General features: G+C 40.5%; 1 protein-coding gene across 5 annotated transcripts; it reads right to left on the reverse strand.

Moving 5' to 3' along the window:
• Nucleotides 1-623: 623 nt before the first annotated feature.
• On the reverse strand, nt 624-17,845 carry CLEC12A (C-type lectin domain family 12 member A). 5 transcript variants are annotated; one of them, XM_080661050.1, is made up of 7 exons: nt 17,706-17,833; nt 8,955-9,065; nt 8,667-8,765; nt 7,959-8,147; nt 6,960-7,111; nt 5,586-5,692; nt 624-881 (listed from the first exon to the last, which is right to left on the reverse strand). In XM_080661050.1, exons 2-7 carry the CDS (start codon nt 9,043-9,045, stop codon nt 707-709), a joined length of 813 nt encoding a protein of 270 aa, XP_080517176.1. In that variant the 5' UTR covers nt 9,046-9,065; nt 17,706-17,833; the 3' UTR covers nt 624-706. The 5 variants fall into 5 exon arrangements, with proteins under 5 accessions (XP_080517176.1, XP_080517175.1, XP_080517179.1 ...); XM_080661049.1 differs by lacking the exon at nt 17,706-17,833 and adding an exon at nt 9,191-9,243; XM_080661053.1 differs by lacking the exon at nt 8,667-8,765 and having other exon boundaries at nt 17,706-17,845.
• Nucleotides 17,846-18,984: the final 1,139 nt, after the last annotated feature.

Consider the following 18,984-nt stretch of genomic DNA (forward strand, 5'->3'; position numbering starts at 1 on the left):
TGACCAAATAATTCTCTAAGTTCATGGATAACAGTCCTGGCTGACACCCTATGGGCAGGACAAGCAACTTCATTTCTCTTTCTTTCTTTCTTTCTTTCTTTCTTTCTTTCTTTCTTTCTTTCTTTCTTTCTTTCTTTTTCTTTCTTTCTTTCTTTCTTTTCTCTCTCTCTCTCTCTCTCTCTCTCTCTCTCTCTCTCTCTCTCTCTCTCTCTCTTCCTTTCTTCCTTTCTTCCTTTCCTTTCTCTCTCTCTTTCTTCCTTCCTTCCTTCCTTCCTTTCTTTCTTCCTTCCTTTCTTTTTTTTCAAAATGGAAATCAATCTGTATTACTAGAATAAATCTCAATTGGTCATGATTTATTACCCTCCTATATATTCTTAGATTCAATTTTCTCTGATTCTCCATGAGGTTGGTATTTTTCTTGTTTATGTCAAACAAGAAAAAAATTGTTTTCATTTTCAGTGTTCTCACTCAAGACACTGTATTGATGCTTCATATTATCTGAATTGTATCTAAATGATATGGTTTGATGTTAGGTATGACAAGGGTTTTTGTTTTTTAACTTAGAAAATGAGGAGAAAGAGGAAATTTGAAAATGTAAATTGTTAAGAGAGAGGCAGAAATTTAGTTTCACAGCATCTTTATTCCATTTGTGTGGTCCACAAGATGTATATACCTTAAAGTTGCTAAGGCAAAATAATTACACTAACTACATTCTTCCATCTGGTTCTTCATTCATTAGTATGCTCTCAATCTTCACTGAATTAGCTAACTTCTTACATAAAGCATTTTTTCTGCTAGTGCAGAAATCATAGTAAACATATGAATCATATATATATCCACAATACATTCTACCATTTAAGTCACTTGTGTTTCTTGTAAACCTGAAAAAGAAAATAACAAATTACACTAGGCTGGTCAAACATTTGAAACATATTCACAAACACAAAAATTGCTTTTCCAGTATATCATTGCTCCTAGGCTCTGCATCATCTAAAATAAGTTTTAATTATTATTTACAGCATTCAGGTTACTCCTTTTTATTGACATATATACAATATCAAACACTGCCTTATTTTTCTCTGCCTTGTTCTCTTTCTCATATCTAGAATATTTGCTGTTTTTTAGACATAGCATCTCCCTTCCCTAATACCTAATATGATTTAGAATAATGCAATTCCATTAGATTTTCTAGTCTAACTGGCTCAGTAGTAAATCTTTGACAATGTCCTCCTCAAATATTTTTTCATAATCACCAAAGCCAATAATTAACCTAATATGATACCTTAAGCTCAACATCATCCCCAAGTGATATATCTCTCTAGTTTGTTTTTTAAAATTTATTTTCATGATAAAGACAATATACCACATTTTATCAAGTTTTTTTTCCATTTTTAAAAGTGTTCTTTTTTTAAGTTAGTTTTATTGGTGTTACATTGGTCATATTAACATACTAGAGGCCAAGTGCACAAAATTCATGCATTTGGGGTGGGGGTGTCCCTCAGCCTGGCCTGTGCCCTCTCACAATCCAGGACCCCTCGGGTAGGGTCCCTAGGCCTGGATGGCAATCAGGGCCTATTGGGGTTTTCCTTCCCCCAGCTTCCGGCAGCTGGCCCTGCCCCTGCCTCTGCCACTGCTTGCTATCTGTACCATGCTGCCCCCCCATCCCCCGCCATCAGTTGCCTCTCTCTGTGGGCAACAGGCATGGGGTGTGATCTTTTGGCTGGCCTGGGCCTCCCTCTGTGGGGCAATCGATTTCGGGGCCCCCAGATTGATCGCCCCGCAGAGGGAGGCCCCACCAATCCAGTCTGGGCTCCACGATTGATCACCACGTAGAGGGAGGCCCCGCCCACCCGCCGCAGTGCCACTGGCCAGGTAGCTTGGGTGTCCCTCTTTGGGATGATCGATCATGGAGCCCCCCCATCCATCACCCCACAGAGGGAGGCCTGGGCCTCCCTGTGTGGGGTGATCGTGGGGCGATGACCGCCCCCCCCCAACCAACTGCATCACACCTGACTTAACTGGCCTGGGGCCAGTGCATGTCATAGCGTGGTTGTCCAGAAGGTTGTCCGGATGGTCGTTCTGCTGTTCGGTTATTTGGTCAATTTGCATATTACTCTTTTATTATTATAGATATTGTACCAGGTGCCCACCACCCAAAGTCGAATTTTCTCCTATAACCATATATTAGGACCCCCTTCTCTCCCTCTAGTTGTTCTTTAGAGATTTTTACTCTGAAGTTCTGAATTATTACCAGCCCCTAATACAAGATTATTGGTCAGGGATTATGCATTAAGACAAATTTGTAAGTTGAAAATATTATATTTAGAAAAAAATTAGTATTAATAATTGACCTGATAAATAATGATCATTAATCAATAAATAAGTTCATCAATTAAATATTCAAAAGTAAAAATTCCTATTTGAGGTGATATAACAATGTCATTGATCACACCCCTTTCCAGAAAAAAGTTCAAAAAGGGAATCATATATGCATACATATGTAATTATGTTTTATATACAAATATAATGTGTTTTATATACATATGTTTTTATATAATTTTTATTTCCATATTATTTATTTATTATTAGAAATAACCTATTATGTTTCCAGCCCATTAAAGGCCTGGTGCATGAAAATTCATGCACTGGAGGGGGGTCCCTCAGCCTGGCCTGCCCCCTCTCACAATCCAGGAGCCCTCAGGGATGGGAGGAGACCTGGTGATCAGGGGAAGGTGACGCCCCATCACACCTCTGCTGCTGTCACTGCTGGCAGAGCAAGCCTCCACCGGCCCTAGTTACCTGCACCTCGAACGGCCCTGGGCAGTTGAGCAGCCAACATCTGATGCTTGCCTGTGCCTCGGGCTGGCCCTGGGCAGCTGGGAAGCTGAGGGGACTGGGTGCCACCATGTGGTGGCTGTGGGCACCACCATCTTTGAGGGCGGGGTAGTCAATTAGCATATTCCCTCCTTATTGGCTGTGGGCGCCGCCATCTTTGAGGGTGGGGCAGTCAATTAGCATATTTCCTCCTTATTGGCTGTGGGTACCTCCATCTTTGAGGGCGGGGCAGTCAATTAGCATATTCCCTCCTTATTGGTTGTAGGCGCTGCCATCTTTGCAATGGCATGAGGGTCAATTAGCACATTCCCTCTTTATTAGATAGGATTAGCAAATATTGAAAATAAACACATGGACATTCTACTTTTTCAAAAAAAGATCCCATTTACACTCTCCCTCGATACACACATTACCTTTACCCCTAGTCCTTCACTTCAAATGCGATCTTGAAACTATATATCCTTTTCTCCTTAAATATATCTGTACTTACCTTATTCCCTACTCTATCCTGTCATTGCAAACTGCCAAAGCTAGAGATGCCTTGTCTTTTTCACTTATATTCCTATACCTACTATTTTTTTTTTTTCTGAAGGAAAAACAACCAAAACAAAAAGCAGTCAAAGCTTCTATTTACCATCTAGCTCAAGGTGGTAAGTATGCAGGAATCTCAGAGTTTAGATTTAGTGTGGCAACACCTCAACACAGTCACCCTGAGTTTGCCCCTGCTTGATGTGTCTTCAACAAACAGGTATGTGTAAATTCACGGGTTTGCAACAGTATACAACAGGTTAAGACTCGGTTTCTTTCTTTAGTCTAATTTTGTCTACTTCTGAAATTAAAGGGATTATATACTACCAATAAAATTTTGACATTCCTTTTATGTAAGTCTTGCTTTTTTCCTCATTACAAGCTGAACAAATACAACATATGAATCCATTTATAATTACATTTTATTTTTTAATTATTTTTTAAAATATATTTTTATTTATTTCAGAGAGGAAGGGAGAAGGAGAGATAGAAACATCAATGAGGACAGAGAATCATTGATTCGCTGCCTTCTGCACACCCCCCACTGGGGATTGAGCCCACAACTCAGGCATGTACCACTGACCAAAACTGAACCCGGGACCCTTCAGTCTGCAGGCCGGCATTCTATCCACTGAGCCAAACCAGCTAAGGCAAATAATTACATTTTAAATATATTACACGATGAAACCTATATATATGAAGAGGAAGTCTGCAAATTAGGCTGGGACTCCATAATGGGTCACAACCAGACAGGAGGAGGTTGTGCGCGCAGGTGAGGCCCAGAGCGGAGCTGGGGGGGCCCTGCCCAAGCTGCAGCGGAGGTTTGAGTGGAGCCGGGGGTCCTGCCCAAGCCGCGGCTTGCCAGCAGTTCTGCCTCTGCACCTGAGCTGCAGAGGAAACAGCTTTTCTGACTGCTCATTGGCTAAGCTCCCTGTATGCCGCCACTGGCTGTGTTCTTGGAACTTGGGTAATAAGAATCCAAGAAGGTGATCTAGGGTTTTTCCACCTCACTCCTGGAGGAAAAAACGAAGGTTCACTGCTGGAGGGCTAAGAAATGTCATATCCTGCCCTAGCCGGTTTGGCTCAGTGGATAATTCCTCAGCCTGCCGACTGCAAGGTCTGGGTTTGATTCTGATCAAGGGCATGTGCCTAGGTTGCAGGTTCCTCCTTTGCTGGGGCCCAGGACAGGGCTCATGCAGGAGGCAACCACTCGAAGTGTCCCTCTCACATTGATGTTTCTCTCTGTCTTTCCCTCTCTCTTCCATGCTCTCTAAAAATCAATGGAAAAATATCCTCAGGTGAGGATAAAAAACAACGAAGGAAATGTCATATCTTATGAAAGAGACATCTTGAAAATGCCTAAAGTTGTCATTTTTTCGTGGTGAAGGAACTGGAGTCCGTGTTGATGAAAACACCTTGGTGGCTGTGGCATCCAGCAGTGGCATCAGCAGCAGGGTGATGGGGGTGGCACCTTCCCCTGATCAGCCCGATCACCTTTTGCAGAGGGAGGCCATCAGTAGGACATCCCCTGAGGGCTCCTGGACTGTGAGAGGGGGCAGGCTGGGCTGAGGGACCACCCTCCCCCCCGCCGCCCGAGTGCACGAATTTCATGCACTGGGCCTCTAGTATTTTATATATAGCATATATGCTATATACCATGCCCAAGTTCATTTTATTCTCTTTACCAGAAATTCTCTTCTAGTCTATCTCTAGAATTTCCATTCAAGATGGCCATTTCAAATGTCAGTTTATAACACAAATTTCAAAGCTAAAATTTTTTTGTTATTCTGACTGAAGCATTTTTCACTTTCTATTCTTTTTATCTGTAAAGCTTGTCTAATCATACAATTAATGGTTAAGAAACTAGGGGCAGAATCCATCTTTCACTCATCTGTGAATCACAGCACTTAGCATCATTTTAAATACACGGTAGAGTCCATTGAATTTTGTTGGCTTTTATTGTTCTCTTAGATGAAAGCACTATCCACAGAAATTCTCCCTTACTTGGCTATCATAAGTTTGTTAGTAAATTGTCAAGATAATGGGAAGACATTTGTGGCAACTTCTTGCATTATTAGATGTATGAGGGAAGCCTTATGGAAAAGAATTCTTTACAGATGCAATTTCAATTGAAGCCAGTTTTAATTGTAACCTACAATGCTCCTGAAGAAAGACTCCTTTACTCAAATCAAGCAGAAAATTCAACATGACTAAAGACTTACCAGTCAGAGGAGATAATTGTTTCATCCAAGTCTTTTTTAGGTTTGTGATCTTCTCTGGGAGATAATCCTAACCAATAGTCATAGAACTTCTTGGACTTTATAAATTCCTACAGGAAACAGATAGTTTGTTAAAATAACTACCTTCCATTTCTGTATTTTACCTCACAACATAATTTCTTATAAATAACTGTCTTAAGTTAACATTTTAAACATTGTAACACTATTTTTCATTGTCATTAAAGAAAATTGAGGCAGTGTTTTTCACTACTAATATAAGAGTTCTTCCAGCATTTATACATCAGTAAATGTCTCACACGAAGAAGGATCTACCAACCCATTCATAACCTTAATGTAAGAGTCAATGAAGTTCACAAACTTCAGGATTCAAATATTGAGCAGTAAATATTTGTCTAGGGGCAAAGAGGTGGCTATAAACATATGTAAATAGAATAGAAAGAGTAGGAGAAAATGTAGCAAAGTCAGATGAGAGTGGTTATAGAACAGAACTTAAAACCAGTCCAGAGTTGTGTAGCCAAAGTAACATTTTTTAAATAAATACTTCGAATGGATCATTTGAGGAAAAACACATGAAGAAGAGCTATGAATTGATTTCCCTCTCTTTTATGAAGGATGAGAATGATGTTTGAGAAGGGAAGCTGAGACTCTTGGGAAAATGAATTTTTGCCTTGAAAAATAAATATGTGATTACCATCTGAGAGACCAGAAATGTTGAGTAATAAGTAAAATATGGAGATACTATTTAGATATTTGAAAAAAATAAACATATAAACAAATCTTCCAGAAAACTCACCTTTTCTCAGACCCAGGAACTCTGTGCAATATATTTGCTTGGCATTTGCCTTTGCCATCCCATCTTATTTCTGCTTTTGTATACATTAAACTATATTCTTATTCCAGTATATATTGCCTTTCTCTCTTAGTTAAAAAAACACACACAAAAAACAAAATGGTGGAAATAAAGACTCTCCTCCTTTGTACATCTTTTGGAATTGGTAAACCTCAGGAATAATTTCCAGATCTTCTGTTTTTAGATAATGCTCATAAATCTTATCCTAAAGGTTGATCCTAAACTTTGGAAATGCTTACAGACCTGATCCTGGGTGCCCCATATCTATTCATCTGCCCAGCCTCTCAGATACACTGATGCTAGGGTCCTAAGCTGAAGTTTTATATGCTTTACCTTGGCTACCTGAGATAAATGTGCCAAGTCTCAGTCACGTCATACTCCAACTAGAATAAGCCAGAATCATGTCAGGATTGATACAGATCTTCCCCAACATGCCACACTCCTACTTATTCTACCTTGGGAAAAATGATTTCCCTCCTCACAAGCAGAGATCCATAAGACCTTACCAATACACTTTTGTTCTTAATCTTCACCAGGCTGGCATTGTGATAAGAACATGTGACGTCACTCTGTTGCCATGTCTCATACTTTTTAAATTCTCCATAACAGCTCTCCTTATGCCACATCCATTCCTTTGGACAAGGTTTACATTTGTGCTCTGAAAAAAAGAATGTAGTGCCACTTGGTGTGTTTGATAATCTTCATTATTCTCATTATTCCCATTGTCCTCTATGTTAAAATAACCAAATTTATTTGTCTTTTTTCTTTGTACATTAAAGGTGAAGAAAATGAATCTTGTGTTCTAGGCCCTTCTATACCATCACAATGTGTCTAAGACATAATTTGAACAACACATTTCAAATTAAACACTTATCTTCCAGTACATTTTCCTACCTCAGGAGCCCTGGATAATAATTAGTGAATTTCTTTCTCTCTTTGTCATTTTTTATATTACTACAAGGTAATAAAGGCTAAGAAACATTGGGTAGTGAGAATCAAGCCCACAAACCTACATCAATCCTGCCTTCTGCAAAGAGACCATTTCTAGCTCTGACTTGTTGAATATTTGGGAAACTTTGCAAGGGCACAAAGAACATATTTTATTTATAATAGTTATAGAAAGTGTTACAAGGGCAAGGCCTAACTTTATTTTCTCCTGACTCTTATTAAAAATTCACTGAAATTTAGGAACCAAGTCACCTATAAAGAGATATACTTTTCTCCCAATCTTCTATTGATTCATTACCCAGAAAAACCTAATGAAGGTCAGATTAGAGAAACTGTATATTGCTTAATGTTTCATTAAGTTACTGTCATCCCCGTAATTTTTGGGTCTATGTTATTACTTTTTCTGCTTTTCTTTTAACTAAATAGAAATATTAAGTACTCTGCCAACCAGATTTAATTCCTTCCCCCATAATGTCTTCCTAAGGAAAGACTGATTCTCAAGTGACTCCTAGGATTAGTTCATTGTATAAGTAACTCAGACAGGAATATAGGATTACCTGGTTCTTTTCTATATAGCTCATAACATAATTTGGTGGCCATTTCTTGCAGTGTGCTAGAGAGATTCCTGATCTTCTTGAGATTATCCATATTATATATTAGTTGTAGAGAAACATTACTCTGAAGTTTGTCTTTGAAATTTTGTAGCTTTTCCAATTTTTCCATTTCTATTTTCGAAGTTAGGTAAACTCCATATTTAAAAAAAGAAATGATAAAAAATGTTAATCCCTCAATATATCCATCACCTCCTTTTTGCTGAAATAATATTAAGAATATTGAAGGTCTAGGGAAGCATTCATTTCACAAGAGTGAGGGAAAGAGACTAAGTACAATACTGTAAGGACTTAGTTATAAAGTCCCCTTTGTGTTCACTATCACTTATAATCATTCCAAAGCCTCAATTCAAAGAGTGAACTTCCTTGTAAAACTCATTGCAATTCTAAGTGTCTTTCCATTCAATCAAAACATGGGTGAGGCCCTGGCCAGGTGGCTGGATTGAAGCATTGTTCTATACACCAAAAAGTTTTGGGGGGCATACTAGAGGCAACCAATCAATGTTTCTCTTTCACGTCGATGTTTCTCTCTCTCTCTCTCTCTCTCTCTCTCTCTCTCTCTTAGTTGCTCTCTCTCTAAGAATCAATGAACACATACTTGGGTGAAGATTTAGAAAAACACACACACACAAAGAAAACTTGGGTAGTACATACATATGCTTCCTAACACTCCCAGTCCAATCAGCAGCAGAAGGCACAGAAGAATCAGAGCCAAGGCTCTTTGACGCCACACATGGGAAGGAACAGGAGGTGCTGTGGAAAGCAAAATTAGCAAAAAGGCCTGGAAACGGTATACATCTTAATTTGATTCATTCATTCATTCATTCATTCATTCATTTTGCATATTTTTTCTTCCCTAACATGTCCTGGTAAAGCCTTTACACTTGTACCACCTTCCATACTTCTTCCATCTTAGAAAACATCCATAGCTCAGAATCTTACCTTTCACACCAACTTGGTCAAACTCCTGAATATTCCCCGTCTCACTGGAGTCCTGGAATTTTAGTTCTGCATAAGTAACTTCTTCAGACATGGATAGCTATGAAAAGAAAGCTTGACAACAACAACAACAAAAAATGAAGGTTAAACTAACAGTTGAATGGTAAACAAGAGTTGTGGTTTTTAATTCTGTTTATAAGCTAAAGCTTAAACTTCTGTTTTTAAATCTCTGTACGAACCTCCAACAAGTTTGCAAATGAGCTGCAACCCTACTGTGGCCTGAGACAAGAACAGAGAACTTGTGCAAGAAGGACTATCCTGACGTTCTTCCTCTTATCTCTTCCTTTTTCTTATTTCTCTATGTCTAGCAACTACAGAGTAATTTTCAAATTTGTGTCTGGGTATTATCAGTGTTGTACAAGGGGTTATGGATCACTAGAGCAACATGATGCAGACATCAAATTTATTGGACACAAACTTTCAAGCAGAGAAATAACAAAGAGGACACAATTCTCAAACACTCACTGCTCCACAAAAATGGCCTGGCATAGACGCTCTGCACGTGTCATGGCAAAGGTTCTGACAGAGGGGGTTTGTCATACCAGGAGACAGCAAAGACACAAAGGGCACTCCCAGAGAAAGGGAGAGTGTAAGCTCTACCTTGGCAGTTTGTGACACGGGTATAGATTAGCCAAGATGAGATAGAATACCTAGTTTCCCTAGAATACAAGAAATATACTAAGGGACCTGTGGCTCAGGGACCATGTTAGGAAGTCTGCATACCGATGGTCAACGCTGGTATACCAAAGGTTCTAAAAATGGCGTGGCAGACCAGAAAAGCTGAGCTCAGCCTTGCTATCTCTCTGCAGATGGCTCAGTCAATTCAAGCCAGATTTCAGCTAAGCTACCAAAAGGAGGAAGGAAATGAGTCTCCAGGGTTAGGCAGGCAGGCTTCTGGTAAGTGTGACACAGCATTCTCAGGAGGCAGACTCATTCATTTCTTGATCAAGTATGCAAGGTGGAGGTGGGGTTGTGGAACGATTGTTTTTAAGTAAGTTCTTTCTAATTTCATTAGTAAATCTTACCTGAAATTTTGTATTGGTATTGCCCCCCATAAATACCATAAAATGGATTGACATTTTGTTTGTTTGTTTTTTACTAAAAAGAATATGTAAAGATTTTTTAAAGTACGCAATAAAAATATTAACTGCTTTATTATATGTTGGAATAGACAGTAAGATTAAATACAATAATAGATCCCTTTCACGAGAGATACTAAATAATAAAAATCATAGATACAAAATAATTAGAAATATGCACAACCAAAATGAAGAACACTTTAAAACTCTTGAACAAAAAAATTAAAAAATAGGAAAACATGCTTTTGGATTGCAAGCATCATTATTGTAATAAAAAAGTCACTTCTAAATGTATCTAAACAAGCAATGTCAACCTAAAGTACTAACAGATTTTCCTCCTGATACTTGAAAAAAGCTATCAAAATTTATCTAAAAATATAAGAGTGAACATCTTGTCAGCAACATTTAAAACAAAGAATATGCAAAACATGTGGTTATCTCATCCTAAGCACTTTACTAATGCTAGTTTTATCTTTACAGCTCTAATACTATTATCATCACCCTTGCTTTACAAATGGGAAAGTGAGCTATTAAGAGGTTATGTCCTGACCAGGTCGGTGTGACTCAGTGGCTGAGTGTAGACCCATGGAGCAAGAGGTCATGGGTTTGATTCTCAGCCCTGATTGTGGGCTCTGTTCCCAATAAGGGGCATGCAGGAGACGTCCAATAAGTGATTCTCTCTCACCATTGATGTTTCTATCTCTCTATCCCTCTCCTTCCTCTCTCTCTCAAATCAATAAAATATTTTTTTTTTAAAAAAAAGAGAGAGATTATGCCCTAGCCAGTTTGGCTCAGTGGATAGAGTGTGGGCCTGCGGACTAAAGGGTCCCAGGTTTGATTCCGGTCAAGTGCACATGCCTTGGATCCCCAGTAGGGAGTGTGCAGGAGGCAGCTGATCCATGATTCTCTCTCATCATTTATGTTTCTATCTTTCTCTCCCTCTCCTTTCCTCTCTGAAATCAATAAAAATATATTTTAAAATAAAAATAAAATAAAAAGGAGAGAGAGAGTCTTTATCCAACATCACACAGATGACAAGTAATAGAGTTGAGACCTGACCCAAGCATCCTGGCTGCCTAGTGTAATATATCCACAGGCAATAATGCCTCATATTTTTTTTTTAAAGCCTCTTGTGGTGGGAATAGACTAGCCCTTCTATTTTCCTTGTGGATCATATATTTATATATAAAAAATGAAAACATTAACATTTTAGAAGAAAATATGCACTGGTGGATTTTTTTTAATTATTATCTTTAAGTGGGAAAGACCTTTAGAAACAAGATGAATAAAGCCATTCAAGATTGACACAATTGACAATAGAAGAGCAAAATTTGTTTATATGACAAAATATAATAAAGTAAAATACCCATGGCAAAATGAACAAAATTATATATATTTATAATATATTTATATGTGTTTATAATATATACTAGAGGCCCAGTGCATGAAATTCATACCTGGCCTCGCCTGCACCCTCTCACAATCCAGGACCCCTCAGGGGATATCTTGTCCAACTGCCAGTTTAGGCCCGATCCCTGCAGCCAGACATCCAGCAGTTGGACATCCCTCTCACAATCTGGGACCGCTCACCCCTAACCGCTCACCTGCCTGCCTGCTCAGTGCACATCATAGCGTCTGGTTGTTCTGCTATAATGGTCACTTAGGCTTTTATATATATAGACTAGAGGCCCAGTGCATAGAATTTGTGCACGGGGGGGTCCCCTCAGCACAGCCTGCACCATCTCCAATCTGGGACCCCTCAGATGATGTCTGACTGCAGTTTAGGCCCGATCCTGGCAGTCAGACATCCCTCTCACAATCCAGGACTGCTCACCTGCCTGCCTGCCTAATCACCTCTAACTGTCTCCTCCACCCCCGGCCAGCCAGATCACTCTTAACTGCTTCTGCCTGTTGGCTTGGTTGCTGCTAACTACCCACCCCCTGCTGGCCTGGTTGCCCCCAACTGCCCCCCTCTGCCATCCTGGTCACCCCTTACAGCCCCCGTGCAGGCCTGGTCTCCCCCAACTGCCCCCCTCCCAGCCTGGTCGCCCCCAACTGCCCCCCTCTACTGGCCTGGTCGCCCCTAAGTGCCCCCCTGCTGACCTGGTTGCCTCATGCAGCCTGCTGCTCTGTCGTTTGATCGTCCCTCACTAACTCCCCTGCTGGCCTTGTAGCCCCAGGCAACCTGCTGGTTTTTACTATTACTGTGATGGCATCCCAGACAATTTGCATATTCCTCTATTATTAGTATAGATTATATATTTCTTTTTTTTCTTTTGTTTTACTAATAAATTTTATTGTTCAGATTATTACAGTTGTTCCTTTCCCCCCCCTCCCCCACTAGCTCCCCTCCACCTGGTTCCCACCCCACCCTCTGTCCTTACCTCCCCCCCACACTGTCCTTATCCATAGGTGTAAGATTTTTGTCCAGTCTCTTCCCACACCCTCCACACCCCCTTCCCCCCCGAGAATTGTCAGTCCACTCCCTTTCTATGCCCCTGATCCTATTATATTCACCTGTTTATTTTGTTCATTAGATTTTTTATTCACTTGATTTTTAGATTCACTTGTTGATAGATATGTATTTGTTGTTCATAATTTTTATCTTTACCTTTTTCTTCTTCTTCCTCTTATTAAAGAATACCTTTCAGCATTTCATATAATACTGGTTTGGGGGTGATGAATTCCTTTAGCTTTTTCTTATCTGTGAAGCTCTTTATTTGACCTTCAATTCTAAATGATAGCTTTGCTGGGTAGAGTGATCTTGGTTGTAGGTTCTTGCTATTCATCACTTGGAATGTTTCTTGCCACTCCCATCTGGCCTGCATATTTTCTGTTGAGAAATCAGCTGACAGTCGTATGGGTACTCCCTTTTAGGTAACTAACTATTTTTCTCTTGCTGCTTTTAATATTCTCTCTTTGTCTTTTGCCCTTGACATTTTAATTATGAAGTGTCTTGGTGTGCTCCTCTTTGGATTCCTTTTGTTTGGGGTTCTCTGTGCTTCCTGGACTTGTAAGTCTATTTCTTTCATCAGGTAGGGGAAGTTTTCTGTCATTATTTCTTCAAATAGGTTTTCAGTATCTTACTCTCTCTCTCTTCTTCTGGCACCCCCATAATTCTGATGTTGGTACACTTGAAGTTGTCCCAGAGGCTCCTTACACTATTTTCATATTTTTGGATTCTTTTTGCTTTTTGCTTTTCTGGTTGGGTGGGTTTTGCTTCTTCATATTTCAAATATTTGACTTGATTCTTGGGGTCCTCTAGCCTACTGTTGGATCTCTGTATATTCTTCTTTATTTTAGTCAGTGTATGCTTAATTTCTTGTTGGTCCTTTTTCATATCCTTGAGGGTCTCACTAAATTTAACTGTGGTTTCTAGAAGATTCTTGAGTAACCTTATAACCGTGGTTTTGAACTCTAGATCCAGTAGCTTGCTTTCCTCCATTTCTTTCATTTGTGATCTGTTTCTTTGTCTCCGCATTTTGGCTGCTTCCCTGAGTTGATAGAGTGGCTTTGTGTGCTAGGTGTCCTATAGGGCCCAATGGCTCAGCCTCCCCATTTACCTGAGGTGGACACTCTTGGTGCACCCCTTTGTGGGTTGTGTGCACAATCTTGTTGTAGTTAAGCCTTGATTGTTGTTGGTATCACTGGGAGGAATTGACCTCCAGGCCAATTGGCTGTGAGCATCAGTTGTGTCTATGATGGGAGAACTTCTGTGCTGGAGACACCCTTATGGGGCAAGACTTGCTTCAGTGGGGCTTTGGCGCTCACTGAGTCTGCCCCCTGAGTGTGTCTCTTATGGATCTGAAGAGTTTTAGTCTGGATGGTCTCTCTCTGACCACTGGATACACTGGCTCTTGGATCTCCAAGGAGAGAGGCCACCCAGCAGGAGCTACAGAGAGATCTATAGATTCCTTCTCCTTGTTTGGGGTTTGGAGGTGCCCAGATGAGGCCCAGCTGTGAAGCAATGCAAGCTGCTGTTGAGCCTTGGGTCTTCTTTTGGAGGCTCTGGGACTCTTTGACCCAGCTGCAGTACATTAGGTTTCAGATTGCAAAGGGCCAGACCATTCATATGCAAAAGCCTCTGCGCACAGCTTGGGTGGGGTTGTAAATTGGGTGGGGCGGAGTCTCATGGAATCACCAGGGTGGAGCAAACAGCAATAGCTGACCATCAGCCCTACCTGGAGGAGGTTCCTGGGTCTCTGTGTCCCACGGCACTGTGCAGGAACAATGCTTTCTGCAAGCACCTCTGAGAGAAAGCCACCCTCAAGTTCCACCCGATGCCAGACAGTCCAGTTTCTTTCCGTATGAGTCTGGGTCCCCAGAGTCTCGCCCAGAACTGGAGTTCAGAGCAGTCTGGAGCTTGTATCTTCCTCCCAATTGAAAAAGACAACAGCGTACTCAGTTGCCAGCCCTTTCCACGCGCGCCTCCATACCTCCGCACTTCACTTCTGCACCTCTGCACCTCCTCCGAGTCTCAGTGTGCTTTTCTCTTTCTTTCTAGTTGTGTAATTTCCACTCAGCCAGCCTTCCTGTGGTTCTGGATGATACCGTTTTGTCTTTTAGTTGAAGTTTTGAAGTGGTTGTGCGAGGCTGCAAGTTCAAGTGTTTACTTATGCCGCCATCTTGGTTTCTCCCTTTATATATTTCTTAAGTACATCTCCCAGATTGTACCACATTTGAGTCTTAAAAAACATTTACATCATTCTTCTGCTCTACTAAGCTAGCAGCTTTTGGGTGGTGGGGCATGTCCAGTGAATTGTTATTCATTGCCCCACTTCCTTTGCCTTGCAATGAATTTCTTTGTCAGAAGGCATGTTGTAAGGAATACAATGGAGATTAATGGATTGCCCTGTAAATCCAAGACTAAAGGTGCTATCAGATGCATTGAAAGTAAGGAAGACAAATCCATGTCTGCATCAGAGTCCCAATTATTGTTTAAAGCTCAATTTTCTCTTGTTTTGCAAATAACACACACACACACACACACACACACACACACACACACACATACACACACACACACCTAGCTAGGTAGGATCAATACAGTCCAATCTGAGTTCTTTTCTCTAATTTAACAAAATGGGCCTAACAAAATCCAACAAAGACTACATTTTCACTACATCCATTGAATATTTTTTGTATATTATCTAAACTTACAAGTTAGTAGTTTTTCTGGGACATTTAATTAAAGAAAATATCACAGATGCGGAAGCAATAACATTTGTTTAGCTATTTTTTTCTCAGAAGTATTTGATGCCAATGGCCATTCCTTCCTTCTTAAACACTTTTATTTCTTGGATTCTATCTTGCCATCACTTAATCCTTAATAAAATGATGCTAAATTACAATTATTATTTATCTCAGTTCTAGAACTCTTATTTGACTCTTGAATTATTTCCATATTGTTGAACCTCTTTATACTTTTATCTCTTTATTTGAACATACCAATCATTTTTATTTTAAATTTTCTGTTTGATATTATCAGTGTCTGAAACTTTTTGGCTCGTCAATTGGTGCTTTTTCATTTAGTCCTTTTCTTTCTTTTCTTTTCTTTTTTTTTTAGGGTGCCTCATAATAGTTTATGAAATGCTGGGCATTGTGTATAAAAACAATGGAGATTATGAACAATATAGTTCTACAAAGAGATTTTTTATTTTTTCCTTGCAGTCAGGTAAAACATAAACAGTAAGTTATAACCAATTGGAGTCCCTCAAGTTTTGTCTTCTTAGTTGTTTCAGAATTTTGTCCAACTTTTAAAATTATTGTTAAACTTAATGGGGTGACATTGATCAACATGATCATATAGGCTTCAGGTATGTGTTTCTATGCTACAAGATCTATATATTGCACCATGTACTCACGACAAATGTCCAACTTTTATAATGATCTTTTTGTAGGAGTTTCCATGCTATATAAGCCACAGGTCAATGTCCAGAACTGGAGATCTCCCTATTGCTCGTTATATACTGAGCACATATAAGAGCCAATAGTTAACCAATACATTCACATCAGTTTTTCTGGGACAACATTTACTAAGAGACAATATCACAGACGCAGAGGCAATAGTAGCTGCTTAGCTGTCCTCTCACTATCACACTGGGGCAATGCCCAGCAATCTGGCAGGTAGGATGTCAGCTGCCAGGGAGGAATTCTGATGTTGCTTGTGGGTGTTTTCGATGCATGGCTGGGGGAGCCTTCTGTTGGCAGGCTTAGGGGTTGCATTCTAAGCATTTTGGTGATGACATTGTAGCATGGGAAAATCTTGTATCTCCCCTATTCTGCCGCCTTAGCATTTTCACTACAGAAACCACCAGTCCTATTTCTTATATCTGTAACTGTAGACATGTCTGAACTTATCAGCTGAGACCTCCCTGAAGCACACTCTCTACATTGACAGTCTTACGCCCTCAACGGTAGCCAGTTACTTTGGAAATGCACAGGAACGAACCCTGATGCAAATCAGTTTGGGATGAGGTAGTTCTTGCCTCTCATTCCAGTCTTGATTGCAAAGTGTGGCTGAAATGTATCCCTCTCCAGCTGAGCCAAAACTTCAGTGTGCAAAGGCTGCATGGCTGGATCTCTGGAGCACACAGCCACTGGAGGAGAAGACTCCGGTTCATGCAGAAAACTGGAAAGGACGTCAGTCCTGCTTTTACAACAGCTAAGTAAAGCTGGATAATTTTCAAATTCACAGCTTTTCTTAAACTCACCAGAAATCTGAGGTCACAGGGCAGTCAACTCAACTGAAAACGAAGTCAGAATGAAAGGCACCTTCAAGGGGAGACAGGTCATGGACACTTACCTGGGTTAATAAATAACTCATACAAGCTGTTATAAACAGTCGGCTAAAGGTTTTAACAAGTTACTAACGGCAGAATGTGGGTTTGGATGAAAGCATAGAACTCAGCAGTAAATCACACCTAGCGGAAGGCACTTTACAGACCTCACCGGATGTGAAAATTTGAAAGCCAGTTCGAAATAAGCCAGGCAGAGAAAGGTAAATATCACATGATCTCACTCATTTGTGGACTATAATGAACATTATAAACTGATGAACAAAAATAGACACAGAGACAAAGAAGCATAGAACAGACTGTCAAACTTCAGTGGGAAGGCAGGGGAGGGATGGGGGGGTGGTAAGAGATTAACCAAAGGACTTGTATGCATGCATATAAGCATAACCAATGGACACAGGCACCAGGAGGGTGAGGGCATGTGCGGAGGGGGAGGGGGCGGGAGGGGGCGGTGGCCCGGTGGAGGTCAATGGGGGAAAAAGGAGACATATGTAATTCTATAAACAATAAAATAAAACTTAAAAAAAGGGGGAGACTTTAGAAAGTTTCCGCATCTGTTGCAAGCCTGGAGGAGATGAAAAGTAATTGTACAAAAGACACAACTCCGGCCTGGACATTTCTACTATCTGAAACAAAAGCCTGAAGGCACTGGAGACAAAGCAGCAGACTCTGCCTCTCAGAGCACAGGTGAAGGCTCCTTGCAGCTGGAAGTGAAACAGAAACTTTCTAATCCTGGGGAAAGACAGAAAAACGCGGGGATACCATTTACCCTGCTGCTAGGCGCCCTCTGCTAGATTCAGCTCTCGCTCGTCACTCACAGTGATATGGCACCCTGTCTTCATGTTGGTTCCTGCAGTGGTTTTCACCTTCCAAACACACTGCTCTCACCGGATTCCTCGGTGCTGCTTCCGAGTGTCTCAGGCCATCTTTGCTGCTTCCCCTTCCTGCAGGTGCGTTCCACCCTTACAGGGGCAGCATTCTCCGTTTCCTGTGTTGTGCGGCCATTTCCTGCCCCCAGTCCCTGCACTGCATCACTAGGTTCACGGAGAGGTGTAAGCAGAAATGGAGAAAAACCCCAAACACTTAACAACTTAAAAGATAAGAAAACTTGTTGTGACCTGTGCAGAGCCATCAGGTAAAATAAAAAATATCCAGTTAAATTTAAATCTCAGATTAAAAAAAAAAATGGTTTCTTTTTAGTGTATTTCTCATGCAATGTTTGTACTCCTTATATTTGCTATATTTTTGGTTGATCTGAAATTCAAATTTAACTGGCAAGTCTGTATTTTAAATTTCCAAATCTGTCTACCCTATACATACATACAGAGTGAATTGGCTAGAAAAATAAAGACAAATTTGTATGGGCAGCAAAATTTCTTTTAATGAGAAAAAAATGTTTGTTCTGACCACTCACCAAAACGTATTCTTTCCCTTCCTCTTCATTCCTATATATACATATCAATCAATCTATCCATTACCCAATTCCATGCTTTTTTCATTGAATTTATCAAGTACTGGGACCCAATTAATGTTTTCCAAGTGACTGAAAGGCATCAGGAAATTCATTGTGTGTTTTTTTAAATATTTATTTTTAGTGATTTCAGAGAGAAATGGAGAGAGAGAGAGAGAGAGAGAGAGAGAGAGAGATCAATGATGGGAATCATTGATTGGCTGCCTCCTGCACGTCCCTCACTGGGGATTGACCCGAAACCCAGGCATGTGTCTTGACCAGGAATCCAACTGTGACCTCCTGGCTCATAGATAGGTGCTCAACCACTGAGCCACACTGTCCGGGACATTGTGTTTTTTATGGACTGGATGCCCACTCTGTCAGGCTCTGCCCTTCACAAGTCACCGAAAGGTTATTGGATGAAGCAAGAGCATAGCTACTGAGATTTCTGCAAAGTCAGTTAGCCAGTAAATGAAACTGCATAGCACAAAGTTATAGATCCAGGCGGCCACAACAAGTGGAATGAAATAGTATAGAGCTGGGGCCTAGGTACACAACAGAATGCTTGGTCCAGTAGTGACCATCTCTACCTTTGCTTATTTTTAAAAGCCACTGCAGATCTGGTGGGGAGCAGTACCCCACAAGCT

Source organism: Plecotus auritus (assembly GCF_963455305.1).
Source record: "Plecotus auritus genome assembly, chromosome: 3".
NCBI classification, from domain to species: domain Eukaryota; kingdom Metazoa; phylum Chordata; class Mammalia; order Chiroptera; family Vespertilionidae; genus Plecotus; species Plecotus auritus.

Excerpts from the sequence above, each read along its gene's own strand:
- CLEC12A (XM_080661050.1), bottom strand. The coding sequence starts at position 9,045 with ATGTCTGAAGAAGTTACTTATGCAGAACTAAAATTCCAGGACTCCAGT. Across the intron at positions 8,148-8,666 it reads GGGAGTGTTAGGAAGCATAT|TTTACCTAACTTCGAAAATA; the intron begins GTATGTACTACC and ends TTAAATATGGAG. Across the intron at positions 7,112-7,958 it reads GCTATATAGAAAAGAACCAG|AGCACAAATGTAAACCTTGT; the intron begins GTAATCCTATAT and ends TCTTTTTTTCAG.